Genomic DNA, 21,634 nt, shown 5'->3' on the forward strand with positions numbered 1-21,634 from the left:
TAATATACAAAAGTTCAAGTAATTATTAAAATGTTTTAAACATTAAAAAGGCATCATTTCAAAGCACTTCATTACTGTTATTTATGAATCAGAAAATACTGACAGTTGCCTTAATTTTCTTTTGATTCTTCTAATAGGTTTCTTCTTGTATAATTTTGAGTTGGTCCTTAACACAAATGTCCACATATACACACAAATTACAAATTTCCAGTTCTAAGAAACAGAGTCTGAATGACAAGACTTGGCTTATATTCTTGCACAGCAGCTCTCTGCAAATATCAAATTATCTCACATTTTCCTAAGCTCTATTTTAAAAAAAATTAGAATACCCAGAGTTTTCTGCATTGAAAAAATTTTGCATACAGAGAACAAGTTTAGCAACACTACAGTTTTAAATAAATATTTTACAGAAGTAACTATAATGAACTTTTTCCAGTGATTTCTTAGAGTCCCAAAATCCAAATAAATGAAGAGAAAAGAAATAATCCAACTTCACAGTAATCACTGTAGCTTTAAATCCAATGTAGCCTACGATGACTGTCCGTGAAGAGGGAAAAGAGACCACCGAGAAATGGGGCCAATAAGATGCTCTGAGGCTATTTACTCCCAAAGCTTCCTTCGGATTTTCCTTGTGTCACTGCCTCCCTCCCTTTATAAAGTGACCTTCATATCATGCAAAAAGGTTAAGGTGATTGAAAAGAACTTTGAACATGACTGGGCCACTACTGGGGTGGAGGTGGAGGTGGGGGGCGGGCGGGGCAGATATTCAGTAACACCTCTTCTATGGCCCTCAAACCCAGAGCTAAGTGATTTCATCCTATTCTTGACTCTTAAAGGGTTAAATAAAATTACGAAGTCCAAACTGATGTGTGAAAAGGACAGCCAGTCCTTGCCCATATATTCACTGTGGGTGGCTTACCCCAAACATTGCGTGGAGGAAGCCCAGTATCCCAGTGCAGTTCATTGCAAGGCTCGAGATGGACTAAGCAACGGTCTTTATTTTAAATCAAGGAAGAGCGGGAAAGGTGGCCGCCAGAAGAATAGTCTAGCACCAAAACAGTAATGTGAACCTTTTCCTTTTAAAAAAAAAAATTTGAAGTACAGATGATGCACAATATTACATACGGTGCACAATACAGTGACTCGCAATTTCTAAAGATGAGACTGTTTACAGTGACTGCAGGATATGGGGGTGCTCCCTGTGCTGTAACATGTCCTCACACTTCACCCGCGACAGCCTGTCTCTCCATCACCCCCCGCTGTCTCGCTCTTTCCCTCTTCTTCCTCCCACGGGTGGCCACCAGTTTGTTCTCTATACCTGCGAGTTTCTTTTTTTATTGTATTCACTAGTTCGTTGTATTTTTAGATTCCACATAGGACTTCATACAGTATCTGTCTTTCTTTGATTTATTTCACCTAGCATAATACCCCCCAAGTCCAACCACCATAGGCTGTAAATGGCAAAATTTTCCTTTTCCAATCTTTTCTTTTTTTCCTTTTTCCATCCTCGCCCTCGGCCCACGGAAGTTCCCAGGCCAGAGACTGAATCTGAGATGCAGCTGCAACCTATGCCACAGCTGCGGCAACACTGGATCCTTAACCTACTGCACTGGGCCAGGGATCAAACAGGCAATGCCACAGACACACGCCGGATCTTTAACCCTCTTTGCCACAGCGGGAACTCCTCCAAGCTTTTCTTAACCTAGGAATCACTGTATAGGAAGAGCAGTGTCACAGTGATGCCCTCATTCCCGACAGGTGAGAACTTAAAACTAACAAAAAGAAACAACTCTTTTTTAAAAATTGGCTCTGCTGCCCCTTCCACAATCTCGTTGAGTAAGACTTAAATTCTTCACTTCCAAAAACTGAAAACACTTGATGACGGACTTCACGTCATTTTCACGTCATTATCCAACATCACATCCGAGTCGCCAAGCTAGAACTCGAGGGACTAAGAAAAAGTAAAAGAGAAAAGCAAGCATGCTGCACACAGACACAAATCATCACCCCTAAGGCTCTGTGCTTATCAGCCAGCCTCCTCTGGAATGTTTACACCTGGACTAAAACCTCATTTTCTTTGCTAAAAGTTAGTAATACAGAAAATTCGAAACAGAATGTAATAATGCCTAAAAATGTTGACTTTGGCTACACGCACATAAACCTCCTTAGGAAAATTAAAACCTGAGTTCTAAAGTGTTTTTAGAATTTTATTATTTAAGTATATAAAATACTGCACACGGCAGGCTAACTCAAGGTAAGTAAGCAGAACTCTGTGGCCTGTTTAATAAACTGAAGGTTAATTTGAAGTTAATACCCGCATTGTATCTAACGACTATAACGTCCTTTGAAAGTTGGATGCAGTCGCTTTCTTCCACTGAAATGACACTGGATTCAATATTCAGTAGATATTTACCATGGATTTTATATGTGCCATGCAATGTACACATCAATGAATAACACAGACAAGGTATCTGCCCTTACAAAGCTTAAACCTAGAGCACCAACAAAGTGTCAACGTCTTGATCATCCCATGCACTTCCCACTTTGCAGGCTTGATCTTTTATCTAAAAACATGCCATCTGCAGGGCGGGTACTTTATATCCCAACTTCACAGGTAAATGAAGGGAGGTGAGAAGGCAACAGTCTTGAAAGACAGCCACTCACGAGCCAGGCACCCGCTCCCAGCATGACTTCTCAAGTTCTCAATCAGCCATGTGCAAATCAAGGCAACTTCCTGCCACTTCTCACAGGAAAGTTTTCTATGCAAGGTTTACCTAAGACAAAAAGGAATGCGCCTGGTAGCCGGTACCCAAACGCCCACACACCAGACATTCTGCGCTGAGTGGTCACATTTAGCCAAGCTGGGGTTAAATAACTAAGATGTATAAGACTTAAACGATAATTGACTCACTCTGTGGATACAAGTATGTGCACAGAGGACCTGTAAAAGAAGCCTCCTTCTCTCCAGCCTTATCTATGGAAAGGTCTCTAGCCACCCCACCCCCCAAAAAGGGAAGACAATTATTTATCTCGGTTGAGTTTTCACTTAAAGAGGAAAAGTAGTTTCTTGCTTTTTTAAAAATTTAACTTTCATTTTATATTGGAGTACAGCTGACTAACAATGTTAGTTTCTCAGTTTTTTGGGGTTTTTTTTGGTCTTTCTGCCTTTTCTTGAGCCACTTCTGCAGCACATGGAGGTTCCCAGGCTAGGGGTCTAATAAGAGCTATAGCCACTGGCCCACGCCAGAGCCACAGCAACTCGGGAGCCAAGTCACGTCTGCAACCTACATCACAGCTCACGGCAACGCTAGATCCTTAACCCACTGAGCGAGGCCAGGGATCGAACCCGCAACCTCACGGCTCCTAGTCAGATTTGCTAACCACTGAGCCACGACGGGAACTCCAGCTTCTTGCTTTTAACACACGTCTCAGAAAGTCGACCTGGTGGAGAGAGGGCGATTTCGATGGTAAGTGGAAGTTAAGCTGATGCCCCCATCTGTGGCACTGTGGTGGTCAGTGCAGGGTTAGGAGTACAGGCTGGGAACCAGAAAGGAATTTCAAATGGTCCTCCCCCAGCTGCTCCGATCTGGCTACGAGACAGAGGCATTAACACTCAAATAACTTGGCCCGCACAGTCACAGCAGTACCAAACAAAGTGCCTTCTCCAAGGCATCCTCAGCTATTCCACATTCAAAATCAGCACTTAGAATGTATGCTGTCGGAGGTGTAAATGACACAAGAGCACAAGTATCCATGCAGAACCCTAAAAGGTCAACTGGAAATAGCACAATATCCCTAATGACGTAGCCCCAACGCCAAGGAAGCTCTAGACCAGGATTAATTCTAATGACAATGATCAATAGCGTTTGCTCAAAATAATATTTGAAATAATTACCTATCCCGTCTGAAAATTCATTTCACATAACAGCTGAAGAACTGATAATTCTCAACCCGCTAGAGCACAGCGGGAACTCCCCATGTAGAATATTAAAGGAAGGGCTTCAACCGCTTCTCCAGGAGTGAAGAAGTAGCATGACTGTTGGAGCCAGACAAGGAACCCTGGGTGTCAAACCGAATGGAAATGCTAATCTCAATAATCTCCTTGTTAAGCCTTCTCAGAACCCATGATAATATCTAGGGGGCAAATTAATTCTATTACGCTCAGGCCTGAATTTCTTGAAAACTGCAATTGTATTTTTTTTTCAGCAAAAGGAAGGGATCTTTCTTCTGGGACATTAAGTGAATGGCTTCCTCCACCTCGGTCCCATCAGAGTTCCTCAGAGAGGACTGACAGCCAGGAAGACCACCGCTGCCTGTCCCGCTAGAAGCTAAGAGCCAGCAGGGACACCGCACATTCTTCGGTTCCCCTTGCGGCGCTGTGCTCAAAGCACACACAGTAGGCTTTCAGTGAATAAATGCCTCTCGCGGGCCCTGATTACAACCCCAAACACTGCTAACTGCACTCTGGGATATAACGCCCCTTGAGGACCCGGGCTCATGCAGGAACAAACCCCTCAAAGGTGTGACCCTCCACCACACAGCGACCTAGAAAAGCTACGGGAACCCGGCAGAAGAAAGGGCTGCAGGTGCCAGACCAGGCTCTTTCGGGTACACGATCCGCTCAAGCTGGCTGCAGGAGAGAGTCCTTTTCTGAGGACACAGAATCCTCAGGAAAGGATCCTAGGAGGCCCACTCCCCGCCCACCGGCCCCGCCGCCGCCACCTCTTCCGGCCGCCTGCCCTGTAAAGGGCATTCCCCCAGCGCCTCGGACAGGCCCCAGACTCCAGCTGCCAAAGCTCACCGTGACACCAACTCACGCTATCAACAAAGAAATAATCTCTCAGTTAAATCGCAAAACGAAAAAAGTTTAAAAGATAAAAATACACAAGTAATCAACATTTCTAATCTACTAGGTTTTTGTTTTCCAATGGTTCCACTTGCCATACATGGTATGTGCTATGGGCAAAACAACTCCAGTGTCTTCTTTTTAAAATCTTGCAGAGAAACAAAGCACCTTTCCTTCTGTTTATCTTTTCCCCTTTGGGCTGCGTAAGGTGAAGGAAGAAAAGCCTAAGGTTATTCTCATCTAATGCGTTATCTTTTCATGAGCCTTGAGAACCAAGGAAGAAGGTGGGTATCCAGACAATAACTACACTCCTTCCAGAAGCAGATATTTCATCAGCATCTCTGTTACTCTTACACAACTATGAATTCGTGCTGAATATAGAACACAAACAAAAGCATAAGGCACAGCAATATGTGACTTAGAGAAAGGTGTCTGAACATACAGCACCCCACTTCCCACACAGTTTTAGCAGACAGCTTTCATGTGCTGTACGAGACCAATACTGACAACAGAAGCTTCGGCTTTTATTGCTGTTAATACCCTGAGCGATCATTGTAGCTCAGCAGGAACCTCTGCCCCAATAGCAACTATCACATTGTGATCAGCATTTCATAAGAGATGCCGACCAAACAGGAAGGCACCTGCTACAGGGCAAAAACTGTACAAAAGGGGCTCAGACTCGTAACAGGTAAAAGAAAAGTCCTTGCTATTTCATTTCACAGCTGCGTCTTTTCTGCAGTGCACTGGTATTACATGTGGTGAAAACCACACACAAAGACAGTGAGCAGGCAGAGAGCGGCAGCACCAGCCACTGGCAAAAGAAAACTCTTCAGGAAACAAGGCCACCACCCAGATTTTCAGATGTCAGTGCAGCATCTGTAAAAAAATCTTTGGAAGGCAACGTATAACAAATAGCAGAGGCTTCTAAAAATGGTAAAATTTTATGTGAACATAAAATCTGAATTGAAAGCACTTGATTTACAAGATTAAACCGTAAGGCCACCTTGTCAAACAACTAGAAGGTAAAAGCAGTTTACCCAGAATAAGAAATCTTAGACGTAAATGGCTCATTTTACTCTCTTACTAAAAGCATGTGCTACGTGATAATTTTCAAATAAAGAAAAATAAATGACATGCAACTTTTTAACTAACTCAATCGGATACACTAATTGGACATTTAGAGTCATTTAAAATGACTTAAAAAGAAAACAAAGGAGATGCAGAACCCAGACGACATGGCTCTTCTCTAGACATACAGACAAGTTCAGAACACAAGCACTGTCGAAAGTTACACCAGGTTCTGGAAATAACAGCTTTCACAGATACTGCCACCTATCACCACAAGGCTCAAGGATGAGGATTCCTCTAGATCTAAAAATATACACAGTGGTTCACAAGTACAAGGTTCCTTCAAGTACAAGGATCTTTTTTTGACAACTCAATGCTTCAAAAGACCCCCAAACAAGTGACAGCATTTCACGTATCAATTGTCTGAGGAAAATACAAAATAAACAGTGAATCTTTCCCATGTCCTGTCATTAAAGCATTTCATTTTTTAAAATCACAGCACCATATTAATACATCTGAAAAGTAGTTACACAGACATAGGTGAGGTGTATTTGTTTATTTAAAGCTGAGAATGTTTATTTACAGACCTGTGCAAAACCTCTACAAATTTCAGGGATCCAAAGCCCCAAGTGTGAGAACCAGGGGTCCAAAAACAAGGCAACATCAACACTTAGGTACTTGTGAAAATGACAAAGTACTGTGGCTATACCATCCCCAGCCAAACTTCCTTCCTCCAACCTCCACCACCTCGAGACCCCCCAAAAGGTTCAAGGCACACCCTGTACCTGCTTAAAATACCTCAGTACATGACAACTGCCGCAGAAAACTGATCTCAGGCCAATTTACAGTTCTTTTTTTTTTTTGTTCCCCCAACTCATCATCCAATCCCAAATTTATTTCAGGTTCTTCACAATGGCTGAGAACAAAAGACCCACGACAGGAACACAGGGAAACCTCTGAAACTGTTGTCAAGACAGCTGATAAAGGCATAAAAACTACAGAAATATTTGTTTCCAGCAGGTTATAAAACTGGAAAGACAGAAACGGATTCCTGCTTTCTTTGAGTGCCACAGTCACCAGGCAGCCTCACCCGGAAGGTGACTTGTGATCGGGTCAATGGGATGGAGAAGGAACCGAGAGAGAACCGGGAGGGGAGAAGGCACAGAGCAGGATCAACAGCACATTGAACAATGCTTACCAGTTTGAAGTCTTGGATGCTACAGATGAAATACGGTGTGTTTGGTCTCCGACTCTCGATATACACACAGTCTTTAAAAGAAAAAGAAATTTTAAAACAATGGCATTTACCTTTCAGGGAACAAAGACAGGGCCCATAAAGCCACTGCATAAATAAACAAATGACAAAGCACATACAAAGGTCATATCATTAAATTACAAATAATTTTTAAGCTAAAAGAAAACAGCTCTTGGGTTCTTTTTGAGCACTTTCTGGTAATTTAAAGAACTTGGCAAAGCTTGAATTATTGTTTCCAGTCTCCCTAAAGATGGGGGAGAGGGAATCCCTCAGGATTATCTGTATTCAGATGAAGGAACTCTGATAAAGGGCATCACCTGCTCAAGGTGACACACCAAGACAAAACCTTGAATGTCTTACTCAGATCGATGCTCTCTCGTCTTCACAAAAAGAAACAGCTTTGCCAAGCGCTGCTTAATTTTAGTAAATATTTTGTGAAAAAAATAAATACATAAAGAAGACTAACTTGAACATGCTATTACAATGACCTTTTCACCCAAACGAAGAAAGAAAAAGAAAGCCAATCTATTATCTTACGGATAACTTTCTATTACATTTTAACGTAAATATATTTTATTTTCTAATAGTAAAGAATACAAGGCAGCCAATCAGAGATGGGATGAAGTAAACCAAATTACATTTTCCGCAGGGAAGAAGAGCACTTTCTTAAATGACATTTGACATGGCAGTGGTTGGATATTATTTTCAATAGCTGGAGTCTCAAGGTTAACTTTTTTAAATGACAGGCTGATACATTATTAATTTTTATTTACAGAAGCAGTAATTTTAAAGGAAGGATGTAAAAATTCTCCACATTACAACCTCAGATCACCATAAGGCTTAGGATAGAAAAGTCGAGGTGTTACTTACTGAGAAGTAAAGGCACCTGCAATCATACCTTATGGGGAGAGGGACCCTAATGCCCACATTTAAAATGCCATTTGTTTTATCCTTCCTTATAGCCCTTTGAAATAAATGTCTTGGAATAACTCAGGTGCTTGAGAACACAGGCAGATTTGTCTTTCCTCATACGTGCTAAACACTCCCCCATTCCCCCCCACCCTCCCACCCCCCCGCAAAGGAGCAGAGGTCTGGAGCCCTCAATCCCATGGAAAGTCCAGTCTTACAGGCACTACCTGACCACGAAGAGGGAGGCACAAAGACAGACTTGACGACTAAAGGGCACTTCCTTCCAGGAAACTTTCCGGAAGACACGAGGACTTCTGCAGCCCAGGGTCATCATGGAAGAAGAAACCCAAAAGCCAAGCACTGAGGCGTCCAGAATCTCCCAACCCACATCTGCACTTGCGGGGTAGGAAAAAACTCATCAACGTCCAGGCAACAACCCCTCAACACGTTCATCACCGCACGGGACAGACCAGAGCTCTCTTCCCACGGTGGAAGCTATTTCTCTGCCTGCTCCCCATTTGGTATTCACGCCAAAATGGAAGAAACCTATTCCCTAAATAAACACTGTAGCTCCAATGTGCACAGTCGGGGGACCACCCAAGGTTCCCGATGTCTGTGTTCCAATCCCTACCAACATTTGTACCCGCCACCAACATTTCAAATACCTAGATATCCATTAAGCACCCATCTCGCCAACCTGCAAACGAGTCACCATCCGCATGCCCGCTCCTTCCTCACACCTCCTCCTCCATCTCGTAACACTGGCACACCTACGGACGAGTCACTGGCTTCGCAACTAAGGGCCCCTTCCTAACCAAGGACCTCTGCTTCCGTAAAGCCCCTGTGACAAGAAACTTGCTGCATCTGATGGTCCGATCCCACAGCACATCTCGCCTTCCCTGGGCCGTGCCGTCCTAAAGAAACGCCCGCATCCCTACCCCCAGCCTCGCCAAAGCTTCTTTACCTTTGTACGCACCCCTGCAACCTTACAGAGAGCTACCTCACGGCTCCTCAGTAAAGAAATGACATCTCCGTTCCTTAACGGAAAATTTCCTTTCCTTTACAGAAAACCACAATTTACATCCTCTGTTGGGTCAGTTATTTGGCGATCAGATGGTCTGCAGGACCCACGTCACTATCAATTTTGAGCTTCAAAGACACTCACTCCTTTCTGCATCCTCTGTACCCTCCAAGGACTGGTGTTTGACACTAGTGTCGGGAAAACCAGACAGAACTGAAGTAAATGACAGATGGTCAGACGGGGAGTATGTCTAACTTTGTTCTTTTTACACAAAGAAAAGCTTTCTCTTTTTCTCATAATCAATAGAATCATTATTGCCCTAAGCAGTCTTATATAAAGACATAAAGTAGCTGTTAACTTATACATAAAGAGGGAATCTATATTCTTTCATTCCTCATTACAAAGTTACATGCAGGAGAATGATCAGATGTAAATACACCCGGATATGAATCCGTTAGAGAAGGAAGGAAAGGAATACGCTGACCTGTGGGGGCGACTACTAATCCCCTTTGCCCAAACACTTCTTTGTGGTCTTACTGGAGGCTGCCCTGCAGCCCCAGCCTGAGCAATGCTGCCCCGAGGGACAAGGCAGCAGAAGAGAGCAGATCCTCAAAGCCCACGTGGGGAATTTCCACACTCACTCATGAAGGCCTTGTTACTGGATGAAAAAAATCACCTCTTTCTGTATAAAAAGTTATGATGGCCACCCAGATTGACCCACAGCTATGAACCCAAGAGTGAGACGCCACCGCACAAGGGTCGTAACCTATCAAACAGGTCACGACAACAAGTAACGACTATCAGCATGATGGGAAAAGTCAGGTAAGCTCTCGTCAAAATTAAGTGACAAAATTGAGAGTTTATTTTACATCAAGAGTCATAAAACACAGAACGACCAAGATCAGAGGTCATTAAAATTTTGCACACCTTGTCAAATTCGCCATAGAAACGGGAAAAAAAATAGTGTGTTGATTTGCCCCAAATTTCCTAATTCATTTAAAACATAAAAGTAGGAAAAATTACCGTAGAGTCAAACTTGTTAACCCTCCTGTAAAAATTTAGAGAGATCCAACTAAAGAGAATACATTCTAAAAAAACAAGTTGGAATTTAACCCTAACCCTAATCCTAACCCACACAAATCTACTTAACTATTACTCAATGATTTTCAAAACAAGGTTAAATAAGGCCAAATACTCAGAAATATTTCCCGCGTATCTCTTCATTAAGCACCTATTTAAGAAAGTAACTTCATATAGATGTTTATAGTCAGCACAAAAATAAAATGGTTTATTTGGGAAGGAATGATGAGAACATAAGTCAACAGCAGCGTTAAAAATCTCAGTTGGGATATATGCCAGGTAATCTTTAAAGCCCAAATGATTTGCCAAGAATTTTCATGCAATTTATGAGAGCATGGATTGTCTGAAGCTAGTTATAACACTGGTTCCAGTCAGCTGGATCGATGTCCTCCACCTGAGAATTCCCTGTGGCCAACACAAATACTGCGGACACCTTTTTTGGAGAAAAAGAAAAAGAGCCTTTTAGAAAAAAGCAAGCAAGCAAGCTAGCAGTTCTGAAAGAACTGAGCAAAGCTGATGCGATCCATTAAGTGCATAATGCACATTTTCAAAATTACCCGTATGAAAATGCATATTTACCAGATTGAGCTAACGGCTGCTGCAGGGCAAATATATATATTTTTAATCTTAAAATCAGCAAGGCTGAAATGGGCCAGAAAAATGAGTGAGGCTATTACCATCAATATCAATTATTCCAAACAATACATGATAACAATTCTTTTTCTTTACTCAGGGTGTCTGGAAATGAAACCACGGGTCTAGGTTAAGATTTATTTTCTAAAATGTAGCCTCTGCCTGGAAATGGATCACACGATTAAGTGACCTCAAATCCTGTGTCCATGATTTGGGCAAGGATACTGAACAGGACGATTCTGGCTGTTTCTCACAACCTCAACAGAGCTTTGTGCCCAAGCATCTCTTGTGCCATCTGCAAACAACAGAGCATTTGCTAAGCGGGAGAAGGAAGTCAGCCAAAGGCAGATTCTAGAGGCAAAGAAAGCCCTCTGCTTTCCAACCCTCATCAAATCAGCAGGTTCATGTAAATAGAGCAAGAGCAGGGTCCTCTCAAGGGTAAACCCCACAGCCTGAAGCATCAGGCACTTTGTCAGGCTGAAACACAAAGAACCTGTCAGCATCCTTCCTGACAGCCTGCTCACCAGCACAGTGGACGCTGGCTTTGCCCACTAATTGGGCAGCAGTGCTGGGAGCTCGCCACTGAAGCTCTGGTTGGGCAACGCTCAGCCGGGCTGCTCAGCCCCACAGTAAAGAATTTCCCTCTCCATTAACGGATTTCTGCCGATTCATCTCTGAAATACCTTCTCACCCCCTTGCAAAGCCTGGCAGTGCCACTCTACTGTGGTTTCCTATAGAAAACCTTGGCTGCAAAGAGCACGCATGAACAAAGACTTTCACACACACAGATCCCCCAGAGGCCAGCTGGGTGGCACAGCGGTGGCCACAGAGGCTGGCCCTCAGGACCTGCACGCTCCAGCTTCCCCTCCTCTCACACAGGATTCCTCCTCCTGCCTCCACACCCAACAGCCCCATCGGGGGACCACAGCAGAATCAGGTCCACGAGCACCCCACTAGCCGATACGGACATTTCCAAATCTCCGACGTACAAAAGGCTGCGGGTGTGGGGACGTGTGGGCCCTCGCTTGTGCACACGGCTCAAGTCGAGATACCAAATCCCCATGCACGCGTGCTGCACGGCAGCCAGGAGAGCCTCTCCTCTCATTTCTCCGTCTGTGCAACAATCACACCTGTCACCACGCCTCCGCTTTGTAAACTGTGCGCTGCCTTCTGCACAGCGAACACTCCAAACTGTAGAAGGAACAAGGGGCTAGAATGAAAACATTAAAACAGAAAAGAGGTCACACAAGGTTCAAATGAGACAGCTATGCTCTAGCAATAGCAACAACAAGGAGGCTCTCTGCTAATAAATACGTCTTTAGGAAATCACTCGACTGTAGGACCTCTTACTTCCAGTTTCCTGCTAGACTCTTTTGTGGAGAAGGGACACGCACATGTCTCGGAAGAGCAGGGAACTTAAAAAGGGAAAAGGAAAAAGAACTGGGCAAAAAGCTCCTACGTAAGCAGCCTCTTTTCAGTCCCTACCCTCATCCTGTAGTTTGACCCTGAAAACTGTCACCAAAATTGACTGACGACACCTTCTTTTAGGTTCTAAGATCTCAAGTAACATCTGTCTTTGGTTCCATCCTTTTCAAACTTCACGAAAATCAAAGTCCATGTATACAAATGCCTATAGATTCTCAACTCGTAGTACAAAGCTTACACCAGTTTCTGTCTAAAAACACAACGCCAGGTACATCTACCAAACACTGACCTCTCTTTATTCTCAGTGCTAACAGGGAATTAAATTATGAGAAAAACTCAAGTTGCGAGGGGCAGGTAGAGAAGCAGTTCATAATAAACTAAAGGAAAAGTTGTTTAAATGTTCCACATTTTTCTTCCTCCTCTAGGAGTCAGAAAATCTTCCAGTGCATCACGAGCTTAAAGACTAATTCAAGACAATTATCTTCTAACATTAAGAAGTAATGCCAGTTGTTCTAGAATAACTGCTATCGCAAGAACCGCCCCTTATTCCCAAATCAATCTTATGCTACATGGACTTGAAAACTCTGTAAAACAAGAAAAAGCAAGATCATCCTGCCAGCAGCAGCAATCTTATTAGTTATACTGATACGCTAAACATTAGCCACGGTTTGACAATTGTATTACTCAAGCAAAGAACATTTTAAGCACTCTTATCACCACATTTTATTCTAAAAATATTCCTTCAAAAGCCTTCCTTGTAACCCATATTGAATCCCTATTGTGAAAAAAAAAATTCTAGGGAGTTCCCATTGTGGCTCACTGGAAACAAATCCAACTAGTATCCATGAGGATGCTGGTTCGAGTCCTGGCCTCGCTCAGTGGGTTAAGGATCTGGCATTGCCACAAGCTGTGGTGTAGGTGGCAGACATGGCTCAGATCCCACATTGCTGTAGCTATGGTAAAGGCCGGCAGCTGCAGCGCTGATTCAACCCCTGGCCTGGGAACTTCTATATGCTGCAGGTGTGGCCCTAAAAAACACAAAAAGACCAGACCAAAAAAAAAAAAAAAATTCTAGCCAGCTTTCCTTCCAAACCATGGTGAAGTGACGCGAATCTCTTACACTAACTACTGCAAGTCTCCTAGCCTGGGAACTTCTATATGCTGCAGGTGTGGCCCTAAAAAGCACAAAAAGACAAGACCCCCCCCACCCCCAAAAAACAAAAAAATCTAGCCAGCTTTCCATCCAAATCCCCGTGAAGTGATGCGTATCTCTTACACTAACTACTGCAAGTCTACAGTGTTTATGTGCCTAAGGGGACACGGGGAATCTAGGGGAAGGCAAGAGGGAGGAGTCTATTTTCAAAATCAGTGACAGCCACCTGTCCTACGAAGCAAAGTGTCTCAGGGCATCAGAGACACAAGGGAAGGGAATTTCCAAACCACTCTCACTCTCACTGCCCGACTAAACCTACCTTTCTAAGGCCTGAGAAGGCAGGTAACAACTCTAGCCCCAATTCAGGGAATCCTATCAAAAATAAATTCTGCTATAAAATCCCTATTCAGCAGAGGATGACTGCTAACAAAAGGTCCTTATTAACCCCCAAATCACAACTAAAACGTGGCTCGAATATGTACATTTAGGAAACCAACACAGAAAAGAGTTCAAACACTTCCAGGAATAGAATGCCCAGTATTCACAGGAAAAATACCCAGTGACAGGTGGGCTGGAGTGAAGATTCTTCTCTGCCCATAAGACTGACAACAAACAAATCGCTAGTCTGATCTTCTGGTGTCACATCCTGCAGAGCTGATTTCAAGCAACACTGCCAGCTCCTTTCCAGAAAACAATGCACTGGGAGCCTGGGCCGGACAATAAATGGCTCAACCAATTTGCAGTGCTCACTGGAAATAACACAGAGAATTCACAATGCCTGGCTATAATTCTTATTTGGCAAATGATTTTATTATAAACTAGTATCATAGTGAATCCATTTTCTCTACGGGTTTTCTGCTACTGTTTAATGGACTGTCAGGATAATTTAGATTTCATCTATTTAAACTCATTCAAGCCTGGCTCCTGACTGTACAGTAAATGGAACATATTTCTACTCAACGAAAAATTAATGACAGCTAATTGTAGTCTGCAGTTCTCGATGTGGTAAAAGCAACTGCTCCACAGTTCAATCATCAAGCTACAAGTTTTCCCATACCAACTGTTTTTTGTACTTTTAGGCATCCATGTCTTATAAGCCTTCCTAGAAAGACTAATATACATATATTTACACACATATACTCGTAATATTTCTAACCACTCTAATATTTACTACCAACTTGTCATGAAGAGTTAGAACTTAAATTATACCTGAAGGCTTGGGAAATGAAAGTTTGTCCGTCTGGACGGAGAGATGCTCAATTATTACAGATTTTTTTTAAGCTAGCAAAACTGAGGATTAAAACTTTCTACCTTATGTAATTTCTTTACATACTAATGGGTGATTTCCTTATATACTGCATATCAGTCAACATGTCATCATTAGGTGAAACTCATTAAAAGTGGGCTAAACTTACCATACAGATTTAGATATACAAACAAGGCACACAGCACATATTAATAAATACTGTACGGAATGACTTCTGAAATTGAAATTCTGTTGAACAGAAATTTACTTCTGAGTTTTATTTACCAGACAACAAAACAATCCCATGAGTGATTTTTCTTTTCGAGTGATTAGTCTTTCACCCAAGCATCCACACAGCTGTGAGATGCTTAAAGGAGAAAAAAACGATGAGCAAAAAACACCTTCAGAGAAACCTACCAAATCAAGACCAACACGGCAAGAAGGCAAGCTTCCGGAATTTGCTGCCCCAAAATAACCACCAGGGTCACAGACTGACAGACTAATTCACGCAAAAATAAGAGAAGCAAAGGAAAACCACAAGCTCTCCTTGGTGGTCCTTTTCTCAGCTGGTTTCTGCCTCTCTCGTAACCACATGGCAGTCCCGTCTCCACCCGCAAGCTCTCGACACTATTGGCGCTGCTCGGCCTCCGCGTGGCTCTGCTGCACTCCATCCAACCTCCAGGACCCAAGTCAAGATTTCCACCGCCCTCCATGTCATCCTCAATGTCACCCTATCTTCTTTCCTTTTTTGCTGAGCCCACGGCATATGCAAGTTCCCAGGCAAGGCAGGTATCAAACCCATGCCATAGCCGTGACCAGCACCACAACAGTGATAACGTGGGCTCTTTACCTGCTAGGCCTCCGGAGAACGCCCAAACCCCGCCAGCCTGTTTGTGTGCCTTGCCCCACCTCACCTCCACAACACTGTGCACAAAGCTAAAGACACAGAGGGTTGTGCTCTTCTGTTACCAGCTGATTTATAACAGGCTACTAGTGCGACAGCCAACATCTAGCAAAGACCATTCAATTCCTCTAGCTCGCCCAAAGCCTATTACAGTTTCAATGGGCCTCAGATTTAATTGTTTGCTTTAATTTATAAAAACTGTTAAGGGCAAATGAAGCTTGTTCCCAGACTCTCTTATTGCATCCATAACCTCTTCTTTTCTCCCTTAAACCATTACTGTTTTCATTTGGGTTTCTGTTGCTGAAGTTACTATTGCTTGGTTGTGTGTTCCTTTTAAAACCAAAGTCAAAGACTAAAAATATTTTAAGAATAATTTAAAACATCTAGGAGTTCCCATCATGGCTCAGCAGAAATGAATCTGGCTAGGAACCATGAGGTTGCAGATTCAATCCCTGGCCTTGCTCAGCAGGTCAAGGATCCGGCGTTGCCATGAGCTGTGGTGTAGGCTACAGACGAGGCTCAGGTCCCGCGTTGCTGTGGCTGTGGTGTAGGCCGGCAGCTACAGCTCTGATTAGACCCCTAGCCTGGGAACCTTCATGTGCCATGGGTACAGCCCTAAAAAGACCAAAAATAAAATAAAATATCTAGCCACTTTCACCAGACTAAAATATTGAACCTCAAGATTTTCATTAAAGATCTTTAGATCACTGTGAATTATTTTTACTTATATATTCAACAGGTGTTTGGGAAAAAAATAGCTCCACCTAAATGACAATTTTCAATTGTCTATCTCCACAGAATTCTACATATAATAATTCTGTTTTATAACATATTCCTGGGCTAAAAAGTATGGGGGAAGGTGGGATCTTGTCTGGTAATCTGCCATCCACCTGTCACTTAGCAAAATGAGCAAAGATCCAGGCAAGGTAGTGGTATTTAAAGCATCTAAATGCCTCTTGATTCCTCAAATGAGATGAAAGATTTCATTTATTGTTAGGCCATAAGAAGCTCTGGATGCTCTCTACGAAACTGTACTCAACACACTTCAACAAATGAGTGCAGCTGCTCTGGGCCAACGTAACACTTCATGAGAGTTGTGCTTTTAGTAATTTGTACCTTGAAAAAAATCATGTTTTGAACATCTGCTGAGACAAAATAAATCAGAACTTTAGAGAGGAAAATTAAGACTTCTCCATTTTAGCGAAAGTGGTAACAGGCAAATCTTGTCAAGATTACATTAAAGCTGAGAAATGAAGATAAATATATTCCACAAGGAACAGAATCATAAACTCATAAGATATTCACTCACAGACTTGCTGGCACCACTGGTTAAGCACTAGCGACACTGAAGTGAATAAAAATAGTGTCCTTTCCTTGACATGCTCACCATCTAGAATTAGAGCTAAACATAAAAACAAATAACTGCATGTCTTCAATAACTTTAACCACACTTGTTTTTTACTCTCTGTAACACAGACTTCTGGCTGAGCATCATTTCATTCTTGCCTTCTTCCGTAAGAAAAGACCATCTGAAAATTAATTAATTAATCTAGGAGTTCCCTGGTGGCTCAGTAGGTAAAGGATCTGATGTTATCAATGCTGTGGCCCTGGTTACTGTTATGGCACAGGTTCGATCCTTGGCTCAGGAACTCGAAGGAGAAGGAGAAAAAGAAGAACAACAACACCACCTGATGTTTAGCAGACCTATGGCCCCCCAGGGGGGAAAAAAAAGAACACATTTCCCAGTTTCCTTTATAGCTGCTTTGGTCATATGGCTAATTTCTGGTCATGGGATATAAGCAAGGGTAGTATTTCAACTTCTGGAAACTGAATCCTGAAAAGAAGAGCCCCTTCACTCCTTGGCCTTCCCGTGAGCCTGAAGGCAGATGTACTGTCTGAAGGGAGACCATGAGACGGATCACAAGATGACAAGGGGAATGGAGGCTGCACAGAACGGAATAGCAAAATCTGTGACTGTAGATACAGAACCCCATCAAGAATTTCCTGGCTCACAATTCAGCACTTCTGGACATTGTACAAAATATCTTTAAATTATTTTGAAATGCGACAAAATATTTAAACTACATTCATGAACAGAGTGACACCCAAAACAAGGATTAAGGTGGAATATTCTAATTTTCTTTAATACGGAAAGCTAGGAAGGAACAGATGACCCCAGCAAGTGTATAAACATACAGAACATAAAGCTCTTGACTTTGAAAGGTTAACACAGGGTGATCAGACAGCATAAACTATTACCTTCAGTGGGATAAGTCTCAAGCCTTGGTGTTCCTGTCTTGGCTCAATGGTTAACGAACCCGACTAGGATCCACGAGGATTCAGGTTCGATCCCTGGCCTTGCTCAGTGGGTTGAGGGTCCAGCATTGCTGTGGCTGGGGTATAGGCCAGCAGTTGCAGCTCTGATTTGATCCCCAGCCTGGGAATTTCCATATGCCGCAGGTGTGGCCCTAAAAAGCAAAAACAAACAAACAAACAAACAAAAAACAAAACTCAAGCCTTAGAGGCAGAGGAAGTGAGGCCAAGAGGCCGAACGAAGTCCACGACTGCCTCCCTTCACAGCTGAGGAAGTTCCTAGCGTGACTCTATCCCAGGTCTTCCACAAGCATAAATAAGGGGCCGCACGTTCTGCACAGCAGCACTCCGAGCAGAGCACAGGCTGATGGTGTCCAGTGGCACCACTCAGGAGCCCCTCTTTCCTCTCCACTTTCCTGTGGGTTTGATCTTAGGATTTCTTGAGAGAGAATATGTGGCTGTCCTCCAACAAAAATACAAGGACCACTGATGAGCAAATTTTCTGAAACAGTCTATCATTTGTCTACGTTAAGGCTGATCGGAACCCACACGGTACGAAGTCCTCAGAACACACTCTACATTCTACCTCCCACTGGAAGGAAGGCGCGATGTCACAGCTTTGCCTCCTCCTTTCCACACCATTAACCGCGGATAAAAAACAGAGCACACAAACGTGCCTGGTCCATTCTCTGCGGTGGAGATTTACCATCCAAAGATGTAAGGTCTCCTGCTCTACCTAGAGGACGCCTCTCCAATTTCAAAACAACAAATCCAGTCCCTTGCAGCGGCCCACGTCCTATGGGACATCAGGGCTAGTTAGAAAGAACTGTCATGACAAGCCATTAAAAATCTTCAGCAGTCCAGACCTACCCTTTAACTCAGCAATTCCACGTGTAAAGAAAGCGAGCAGAAATAAACAAATATTCACCACTACTGTTTACAATGGAGAGTCTCTGGAAAGAATCTAAAATTCAACGACCTATAACTACTTACATGCCGGTATCTACTGACCCATGTGGGCATCTCTAATGTTTTCTGTGTCATGCCTATCCCCAACCCTAACCCTAGCCCTAACCCTAATCTATACACCCAAACTCTACCCACCCCCTGAAAAGGCTTAAGTTCACAAAAACATGTACTGAAATACTTGTCACAATATGAGGGAAAAAAATGTAATGTAATATACATACTTCTTTATTGGTTCATTAAGTAATAAGATTTACTGGGCTGTTCCCCAATCAGCTCCATAACGTCCAAGTAGTGACCAACATAAACACAGTTTTCAGATGTTTTTCTTTACATGTCATATAAAAATATCAGCGATTCATACTGGTGTCACGGGCACGTGAATGCTTCATCACCTACCCTCCTAACTGAAGTAAATGCTAAATGTTAATCAAAATTAATAAATTACTGAAAATAAAGATGTAATGTGTTACCCACCCAAGTTCACAGTTTCCCGAATTCTATTCACAGTCCCCTAGGTTGACCATGGACCCCAGGTTAAGAATTCCAGTATTAATGGCATACTAAGCAGCAATAATGACTCAAATTGATAATTCCTGGTATGGCAATGAATTCAAGATATGTTATCTTTAAAAGTATTATTATAGGAGTTCCCTTGTAGCTCAGCGGGTTAAGGACCTGGTGCTGACACTGCAGAGGCTCAAATTTGATCCCTGGCCCAGGAACTTCCACATGCCACAGGCACAGCCCAAAAAAAGGCAGAGGAGGAATGATTACCAAACAGTGAATAGCATAACCCTACACATGTTAACTAAGGAGAGCAACTGTTCAACAAAATATGAGCAGTAATTTGGTGGCTTTAATTTTTAACTTTCGCATATCTGAATATTTTGATTTTCTTCCATCAAAATGTATATTTTGGGGTTACACCTATGATATGTGGAAGTTCCAGGGCCAGGAATCGAACCTGTACCACAGCAGTGACAATGTTGGATCCTTTACCTGCTGAGTCACCAGGGAACTCCTGAAAATGTATTCTTTGCTCGTCAAACAGAAAAAATTATAAATGCAGGAAGGAAAAAAATGGGGAAAATGGGAGAGAAATAAAAAGGACTATCCTCAAGTGTTATAAATGCACTCAAAGGGCAAAGGCAAAGAGCAGCAAGTAAATTCTAAGGAGAGAAAACAAAAATGGAGCACCTCCAATCATTACAGAAGTTAAGTAACAGAAGTGATGTTGAAAAGAGCTGGAAACCCAGATGTCGAGGCATCAGCCGACAGAGCACTGAAAATCCCAGCAGCGGGGACATAACAGAAGTAAAACGCATGACAAAACTGAGAGTCTCTGGAACAACGAGCCTCCACCAACCACGATCTGAATGCCAAATGCGATTATGCCAACATCTATTTTTTTTAATAGTTTCCGGATACTTTAAAAGCATTCTAGTTTATGAACCTGACAGATAATAGCCCAGGGTTGTTCCCCCTCAAAGTATCTTCTAGTCAGTACAAGAGCAAACTGGAAATCAGGTCTCCATTGTCTAGCTGGAAATGTGAGGTACAAGATCCCTTGTAAGGAAGAAGCATAATCTCCCCCCAAGTCTAAGTGCTGCTGGAGTTAATTATCAAAGGCAAACTTGAAATCCTTGGGTGTGAATAGCAGTAAGTAAAACACTACTTTTCCATTAAACTGTTCCTGACATTCTAAAAATACAACACATCAGGCAAGATCTCTTTGCGACATTTTCTTTCCCTCTACTAAAGAGAAAAAATTACAATCACCTAAAGTGATTAACAGTCCCTCTATCAATCTGGTAACTGCGCAGAACCTATGTGGGTTTTCTTTGCGGGGGGGCACAGGTACACCATGGCATGTGAAAGTTCCCAGGCCAGGAATCGAACCTGTGCCACAGTAGCCACCCAGGCCGCTGCAGTGACACCGCCAGATCCTCACCCCACTGCACCACAAGAAAGCTCCCCTATGTCTGAGAATACCAGCACGAATGGGATTTCGGGACAAGCAAAGTTTAAACAGCACCTAAGAATAATAGCCTGTTTCAGAGCCAACGGTTATGTACAGCTTTACAAATTAAAATGTTAATGTAAAACCTGAGAATAATGAAAAGCAACATACTGAAATAATTTTTTACATCTGCATTATAAATTAATCCACTTCTCCTTTTTCAAAGGAACTTACAGTCATAATCGAAGCCCCCCCCCACCAGCCCCCATCTCTACTGAGGAGTGGAAGTGGGCCGAGCCCACCATGCGTCAAGCACCAGCACCTGCCCAGCACACAAGGAAAACCAGAGCGACGTCCTCAGCCTTCAGAGAGAACAGAGAACAATCAGATCTTGCCCTTTACCATTCAGTTTACACTTCATACTAACCACGGCCCTGGATGCCACTGCGAGGGCACTCCTTGCAAAGACAAATGAATAAAGAAATTTAGAGATAGGTGATAACATAAATTTAGGGGTTATACGAATGAACAAATGTGGACTATCGTTCACATGGAACATATAGTGTGCTGCCTAATCAATTTGAGCACATGTTTAATGATGAAATAATGAAAAAGATTTAAAGGTACTAAATATTTAATGCAAACATAATGACAGTCACTAGGTATGAATTTAAAAGACTTGGTAAAGTGACTTTAGAAGTTCATGCATTTTCACGCATTTTAAGCATTAACTTAAAAGGACCAGGTACTGATCGACCCCCATCTATTTTAGGGTATTTAAAATTCATTACAAAGTGTATACTAACAGAAACATAGGAAGAAGTAGAAAAGAAAAGCCTGTGTTTTTACTTT

General features: G+C 42.7%; 1 protein-coding gene across 6 annotated transcripts in view; it reads right to left on the minus strand.

Moving 5' to 3' along the window:
• The window catches only part of RERE (arginine-glutamic acid dipeptide repeats), a 403,553-nt gene that overhangs the window by 218,296 nt on the left and 163,623 nt on the right, over positions 1 to 21,634 (minus strand). For all 6 annotated transcript variants that reach the window (XM_084962664.1, XM_084962662.1, XM_084962666.1 and 3 more), the window contains exon 3: positions 7,113 to 7,183. In XM_084962664.1, coding sequence (XP_084818790.1) covers positions 7,113 to 7,183 — 71 coding nt within the window. The remainder of the gene's footprint in view (positions 1 to 7,112; positions 7,184 to 21,634) is intronic.

The sequence above is a fragment of the Sus scrofa genome, chromosome 6, assembly GCF_054392235.1.
Source record: "Sus scrofa isolate SSC_HxYL_T2T_F1_AM1 chromosome 6, Sscrofa_HxYL_maternal_Yorkshire_Landrace_v2.0, whole genome shotgun sequence".
Classification (NCBI taxonomy): Eukaryota; Metazoa; Chordata; class Mammalia; order Artiodactyla; family Suidae; genus Sus; species Sus scrofa.